This window comes from Akebia trifoliata, chromosome 8 (assembly GCF_017979445.1).
Source record: "Akebia trifoliata isolate Shusen 1 chromosome 8, ASM1797944v1, whole genome shotgun sequence".
NCBI lineage: Eukaryota > Viridiplantae > Streptophyta > Magnoliopsida > Ranunculales > Lardizabalaceae > Akebia > Akebia trifoliata.
In genome coordinates this window covers 1921179-1929441 of record NC_141382.1, presented here as the reverse complement: position 1 = coordinate 1929441, position 8263 = coordinate 1921179, and the positions used below count along the sequence as shown (strand labels likewise).

The following is an 8263-nucleotide window of genomic DNA, read 5'->3' as shown; positions in this document are numbered from 1 at the left end:
ACCATACGTGTGAGCTAATATTTGGGCGTAAAAAATTGCTAGGTTGTTTAGGTGGAAATGTCGATCATTTTTCCTGAAAATGTAAATTTATTATATGCTTTTTGTTTTGATATTTAGTCCAAAAATAAAACGTTTATACATCACAATCGCGTGCGAAATCTTTCTATGAAATGCTTCTTTTCCCATGAAAGTTTCCATGATACTTTTGGTCAACCAATTACGTCGAGGGTTGGATCTATTGTGTTTGTGGGGTTTCTTTCATGGTCGAGAATCTACGATTTTTTTGAGATTTTTCATACCCACATTTTCAGAAGATTTTTCTTCTCCCCATTTTTTTTAAAAACAAAATACTTGAGATCATTATATTCTTTCTAATAAAATATTTATGTTCGTTAATATTTAGGTCAATTAGTTTAAACATCCAATTTAGAGGTTCTCTCCTAATAAGTTTCTAAGCCTCTCCATTCATTGCCAATTGATTTTGAGTTGGACCCCCCAGACTTATCTTGACGTGCTTCAAACTTTTCTCTTCTCCACATCACTCAATTCATATCTCAACATACATCAAGCCTTTCTCGACGTGCATCAAGCTTTTCTCTCCTCCACATCACTCAATTCATATCTTAACATGCTTCGAGCCTTTCTCTCCTCTATGTCACCTAGTTCATATCTCGATGTGCTTCAAGCCTTTCTCTCCTCCACGTCATTCAATTCATATCTTAACATACTTCAAGCCTTTCTCTCCTCTCCTCCACGTCATTCAATTCATATCTTAACATACTTCAAGCCTTTCTCTCCTCCACGTCACCCAATTCATATCTCCTTGTGCTTTGGCTCAGTCCAGCCCACAGGTGTAAGGGGGTGTTAAATTTATTCCCACATACACTCATTGTTGTGTCTCTCTCTCTTAGAAGCTCATGGGCCTCTCCACTCATTGCCAATAGATTTTGAGTTGGACCTCAAATTTATCAATTGGGCTTTGAGATCCACTTTGAGCCCAACACATGCCTTATTCCCAGTGCAACATTATTCATTTATTTGTTAAAATAAAAAATCAGTTCAAATCACACAAGGTCCTTTTGCCAGATACTTGTTTTTTTAAGCTATGGGTATAAGTCAATTGGGCCTATGTTAGGCCTAGCCCAATCTATATATGTAACAGATCCACAAATATGCCGAACCAGGACCTTAACAGGTCTGACTTGGGTTCTCACCGGGCTAGTGTTGCTCTCCCCAGGTAAGTTAAACGGCCTGTAGTAAGATCTCGCAGGCTAGACTTAACGTTCTATCCAAACACCCCTCAAAGAGATTATAAGTCCCACATGATTTTGCTGCGGTAGTGACAGTTGCAATGGACGGTTGGGATTGTTTGATCAATGATATATTCAGGTGGTTACCTGGATAGTTGGGCCAGGCTCGAAATAGTTTGGATTCTTTAGGCCCATTTAGTTAGTGCCGGGCTTGAATTTATGGTTCATGCTTGTCAAGAGACCCAACTCATCTTTCTCTCTCTAGATGGGTTCGATCAAACTTGCAAATTGGCCCGAATGCAATCGGAATAGATTAACGGTGGGTCAGATTGGGTTTATAATACTAAGGGCTAATCCAGGTAGTAAATGGGCCAGATCTGTTTTAAGTTTTGGGCCTATTAAAAAACTATCATATGTGGCCCTGTCCAACTTCGCCCATTTGACAATTCTTTCAATAGGACGGACAGCTTCTTGGATGAGTCGTGATAATGACTCGCCAGGTGGCATACTCAAATGACTCCATGACGAGACAAATTCGGTACTGTAGATCTGAACGCCTCCGAAAACATGATTGGACTTCCTCATAAAAAAGTGTATCCCGACCAATTTATTACATTAACCCTTGTAAATATTATATATCCAAGAAGAATCTCGATAATATGATTGCCAGGTGGCATACTCAATCGACTTCTTGACGTGGACAATTTTGAGAATCGTAGATCTGTAAGTCTCGGGAGACATGATTCTCTTGAAAAACATTTTTTCTAAATAAGGAAGTGCAATCATGTATCCTGAGACGTATAGATTTACTATTCCTAAACTTATCGCGTCAAAGAGTCGATTGAATATGCCACCGGACTCTAAAATCTATCATTCATGCCTTGACCCAATCTTAGTCCATTTGAGTCTAAACATTTTTTTTTTTTTTTTTTTTGACTTTTCATTCATTGGCTTGCTTTGGTTTCACCACCCTGGCTTAAAATATCACACCATTTTGAAATGTATCGGCCAATATGTAGTGTTGTTGAATGATTCCAATCCGAGAGATGTCCATGTAGACTAAAATCTAATTAAAATAAAATAAATTAATAAAGAGAGGACTAGTTAAAAATAATAATTATTTCTAGAGAATCATATAATGGTTTCCCTCAATTTTTTTTAGTGAGTATTTAAGTACACCTCTTTGTTTCAAACTGATATCAATATCCCCCTTAACCTTAATATTCTCTGAGATACTAATAAAAATGATAAAAATGTCTTAATTATCTATTGAAAAATCTTTGATTTTTCTCCCCAAAAAAACTGTCATATCCAATATTATTGGTAATATTTTGACCATCTTTACAATCGTGATAATTTGACGCCCACCCTCTGACATATGCCCCCATCACATAATCCTAGATCATTTGTTGCGGGATACACAAGAAAATATTTATGATTTTATGTATCCCAAAGTAAATGTTCTATAATTTTGTGATGTGCATATAAGAGGGGTCATCAAAAAATCATTATTCTTATCTTTAATCCTAATATTCTCAACATTCATACATTAAGAATAAGGTAGGATTTTAAGAGATTTTTTTACCACCCCCCCTTCCCCGTAGGTCAGATTTATATACGTCTGTGAACATGAAAGCGTGATATTTTTATCAATAATAGTTGTGCAAATTATTTTATAACCTGAAACATTGACGAAATGTTTATATATGTTCCGTTTCAATATTTTCATTGAGGAAATATTCTTCTAAATCAAAATTTTAAAACTTGTTCATCACTAACCATATTATCAAACTTTTTTGTTTTATTTCTAAATTTTCTTAGTATGTAATCACTCTTAATATTATGAAAGAATGGCAGCAATATCAAGTTAGACTCAAGGACCAACATAACATGGTTCAAAGGTTGGGTGGAACTTTCTACTGGGCTTGTCAATTAATACTAATTGAATCCGAGTCCTCTTTTTTTTTTTTCTCTCGATACGAACCTAAAATTTATAAATTCATATATATATATATATATATATATATATATATATATATATATATATATATATATATATATATATATATATATTAAAGGTCACGAACTCACGACGATGATGCTTTCAAGCATCCTTTATATTGCCAACACATAAAAATGATAAAATATCTTGATTATTAGGGCTGTCAAAGGATCTGGTTCAGATCCGATTTTGGACCCGTTATAATATGTTGTGCATTGTTCCAGATTCAACCTGATCCAAAAATTTAATATTTTCGGATCAGCCCTAATCCAATCACTCTATTTGATTTACTAAAATTACATATAAAATATAATGTACATTATATATCCATTTAAAATGTAAAATATAAAGATACATCATTTATATATTTTGAATGAAGTATCTCATTGGATCCCTATTGACATGGAGATATTCGATCGAAAGTTGATCCAATAAATTACCAATCATATTCTTATTGAATCGGGTCCTTATTTGAACCCAAATCCTTGATCCAAGCCAATAAGATCGACAACTATATTAAAGAAATAATAGACTAAAGTTTTATAAAATTACGCATCAATTTTGGCAGCTTGATACAAGCCCTTAATTTGTGTTTGATAATCAAAAAATATATATGGCAATATCTCAACTTATATTAAGAGGGTTAGTAATGCCACACCAATTGTGTGTAATTCTTTGGTGATTTACATAAGAATTGGTATGGTAATAGTAACTCTCTAAATTTATTGAAAAATAATTAATAGATAAAGTAAGAAGCGTAGGTACCACTCATAAATGAAGTAGTTGGCCTAATTTCAAACATGTAAATGAAGTTTTCAACATTCCACACACAACTTGCCTTCAACCCATCCGATTACTTTTATAAGATTTAATATGCCTTAAATAAAAGGATAATTTAAACATGCACCCAGGAATTTTGGTAAATATTTGAGATACCCCTGTCTTATAAATTTAAGATATATTCCATGATTGGTGTACTGGGACAAACTAGTAAAGGATGACCAAAATACCCTTATCTACAATTTAAAAATTACCACGGGATTTCTTGAAACACTCCTTTAACCTTGGATTTTGGTAAGAAACTGTCACTTGATTCTCTTGCAAATCTTAAAATCGATCCATTTTGATTTTGATAAATTTGGATATGGATTGAGGATTTTATAAGGACTCGATTTGATGATGCTAGATCAATTTTTTGTCAACCATCCCCTAATTTTAAAGGACTTGACGTAGAGGTGGAGCCAGGATTTTCTTGTAGTGGGTGCAAATTATAGTTAGTTCCATAGTTGAAGAACTTGAAGATAAATGGTTTTAAGAAAAAAAAAGAAATCAGAAATTTTTAGTTAGAAATTGAAGAAAAGGATATTTAGGTCATTTCCAATTAATATATGAGAATGCCCAATCAAAAGGCAATGTCATCAACAAAAAATTGAAAGGGGTGAGAATTGGAGGGAGGTGAGGATGTGGGGGCAAATGGGGAGAGAGGTGAGGGAGTCGAGGACAAATGGGGCATGTAATTAGTTGAAAATATAGGGGTGTCCCAAAGTTCTGTGGGGGCAATTGTCCCCACCAACTCCTTATTAGCTCCGCCTTGACTTGACCCCAATAATGTTAAAAAAATAAATATGATGTGTATTTATATTGTATGTTATTTAGATATGTAGTATATATCTATTTGGGCCAGTTTCTAATGACTTATGATAAAACACATGAGCTCAATCGTGTAAACACAAAATCCAACGATATGTATTTACACATATCTCGATAAGACAAGTCTCTCAACCATTGGATTTTATGTTTACATGATTGGAATTATGTGTTTTTCCATGAGTCATTCTTCGCGAGTCAACGAATCCCAACCTTATATATATAGAGATACCTTTTATCAAATTAAATTGGATTAGAATCAATTAAAAAGTACTGATTCTTAAAATAAGATCAGATTAGCTTAAAACGATATATTTGAAAAAGGTCTGAGCACAATAAATCTCTTATAAGATCAATACTAATCCAAACCAAATCCATTGGCAACCCTAGTTGAAAACAAATGACTTTTGGAAAATAGTTGGGGAAGGGATTTGGACAAAAGATTGAAGATGAGGGTAGTCTGGTAATTTTATTTAGTAATTTTTTTTTTGAAGCCATCATTTTAAAATACAGGGGTTTTTCAAATATTTATCAAAACCTGAGAGGCGTATGTTTAAATTAGTTTATATAATATAATAATGAGGTCATCATGTTAAGGGTATTTGGTCCCTAGTTCATTATGTTCATGAGGTCGAAATTGTGTCAGATTCCGTCATAAGCGCCGGTTATATCGGAACAATCGAATGGTTTTAAAACTCGGTATTTTGTCTTGTGTCACCCTACCTAGTTTACTCATCCGAGCCATCTCGTTTCACAATCAACCATTTATTGTCACACCGACTTTTACTAACACCACACCGACCGTGTACAATTCTTTGATTATTTACCTAAGAATTGGCACGGCATCAGTAAAAATTGGTGTGGCAATAGCAGCCATCTTTATATGTCCATAAATAATTATAAATATATCTTTATTCTTTTTAAAACATACAGTGGATTAGAAGATATTTAATCAGAATTTTTTTAAATAATAAATATTTAAATTAAATCTTATATGAATAAATATAAAGAATATACATATCCAATATTATGCTTATCCAACCATTCCAATAGAATGGTGATTTTCTTACTCGAGTATTTTCACTCGGTCTGACATGGCATGGGCACATAATCATTGATCGATTTCTTCTAATTTTTTCGGGATACACATGAAATCGATCTACAGTTTTGTCCCCTTACTACGTTAAAGTGAGTGAAAATAATCGAGTTAGAAAATCATTAGACATTCCAATAACATTAGTGTTGGTCTCACTATGATTTTTATATCTAATAAACAACACCACATCATAATTTTAAATATTGTTCGAGACTAAGATGATTCATCCAAATCATTTCATTATCATTCTTGAATGAGTGATATTCACTGTCAATCATCCTTCACATTGAGTTCTTTAAAGATTGAATATGACTTGTTTGATATTTTGAAAGGGAAATGTTCAGCACCCTAAGTTTTACCACACATTTTAACAAACGTTTTTTGTCCTATATGGGTTAGAAGTTTTGGAATGAGCTGATTTTTGGTGAGGATGATCTCTATGATTAGAAGATCATCCTCCCCAAAAATCAGCCCATTCCGAAATATTTAGCCCCATGTTTACACGTTGAAAAATCGTGGACCGTCCATTTTTTATAAATCAATTTTGATGGGGTTAGAAGTTTTGGAATGAGCTGATTTTTGGTGAGGATGATCTCCTCACCATAGAGATCATCCTCACCAAAAATCAGCTCATTCCGAAACTTCTAACCCATGTAAGACAAAACGCGTTTGTTAAAGTGTGCGGTAAAACTAAGGGTGGCGAATGGGACCCATTTTGAAAATAACAGACTAGTAAATAAAATTTTGTTGAATCAATCGAATATTTTTTCATAGAATAATATACAATTTAATCTAATTAAAAAATGATTTTATGACTAAACATTTTTTAATCCACTTCAATTTAATTTATAAAAATATATAATTATTTCAAATTAAATGTATATAATTACTAAGAGAGCTGTAATTAACAAATCGAATTTTACTTATAACACACCACCAATTTAGATGTAAAGAACTTTTTAACTTCAAAAGGATTGGTGTGTTGTAAGTAAAAGTTGGCGTGGAGATATAATTTCTCAATAATAATCCTAATCCGTTAAACACTCTATGTTTGGTATGTTGAAAGTAAAAGTTGGCGTGGAGATATAATTTCTCAATAATAATCCTAATCCGTTAAACAGTCCATGTGGCCCGAGACGCTATAACTCGGTCTCCGTGGTGGACTTTTAATACCATCTCTCTCTCTTTCTCTCTCTCCGTTTGTTGCTCTGTATACAGTGTTGGTTTATCAGATCGATCCTGCGTTCTTCAATCAACAACCGAAAATGGTGAGAGGATCATCTCAATCTCAAGCTTCATCGTCCGTAACATCTCGTCCTGGCACAGTCGGGACGGCTCCGCGCGGCTCGGCTGCTGCGACGGCTGGGATGCGGCGTCGTAGAGTCGCTGGTGGAAGCGGGGCTGGATCCGGAAGCTTCGGTGGTGGATCGAACGGAAGCAACATGTTGAGGTTCTACACGGACGACGCGCCTGGCTTGAAGATCACTCCCACAGTCGTCCTCGTTATGAGTCTCTGCTTCATCGGCTTCGTCACCGCTCTTCACGTCTTCGGTAAGCTGTACCGCTACAAATCTGGTGGCGGAGCTTGATTTTCAAGAAATCAAATCTTTGATCCTATTAATTGGTGATCGTAAACCACGGATTTCTCACTGTAAATCTTCTCTCAAGGTTTCTAGCCTGTTTTGATGTGATTCTAGGATTTTTGATGTTTTAGTTTAAGAAGAAGCGATTTTGTTTTATTGATTTGGATCTTTGTTGCTTGAATTGTCTTTTCGATGAAGGTTTTATGTTGCATCTGCGATCAATTCGGTTTTATTTGTTGCATTCTTCACATCGATTTTTTTTAGTTTATGTGAAGCTTCTTAAGATTTCTAGCTTGTCCTGTGTGATTCTAGATAGTAGGTTCTATGGTTTTTTGTGTTTTTAGTTTAAGAAGAAAAGAGATTTTGTTTTGTTGTTTTGAATCTTTGCTGCCTGAATGATGGTTGTCATCTCCATGAAGGTTATGTGTTCTGTCTGCGATCAATTCAGTTTTATTTGTTATTATTCACCTTGGACTGCTTTCAAGCTTCTTCTGTGATTCTAGGTGGTAGATTCTAAGTGTTTTTTTTTTTTTGTTTTTTTTTTCTTTTTCTTTGTTTTAGTTCATCTTAATTTTATTGATTTGGATCTTTACTGCTTGAACGATGAATGACATCTAGATGAAGGTTTTACGTTCCATCTGTGAATGATTAAGTTTTATTTGTTGTATTGATGTTTATTTTATCT

At 34.1% G+C, this 8263-nt stretch overlaps 1 protein-coding gene across 1 annotated transcript; it reads left to right on the top strand.

Annotated features, from left to right (window-relative positions):
• The first annotated feature begins 7136 nt into the window (after positions 1-7136).
• On the top strand, positions 7137-7812 carry LOC147395368 (Preprotein translocase Sec, Sec61-beta subunit protein). Its single transcript, XM_086449811.1, has one exon. The coding sequence runs from the start codon at positions 7261-7263 to the stop codon at positions 7582-7584; it is 324 nt and encodes a 107-aa protein (XP_086305937.1). The 5' UTR covers positions 7137-7260; the 3' UTR covers positions 7585-7812.
• Positions 7813-8263: the final 451 nt, after the last annotated feature.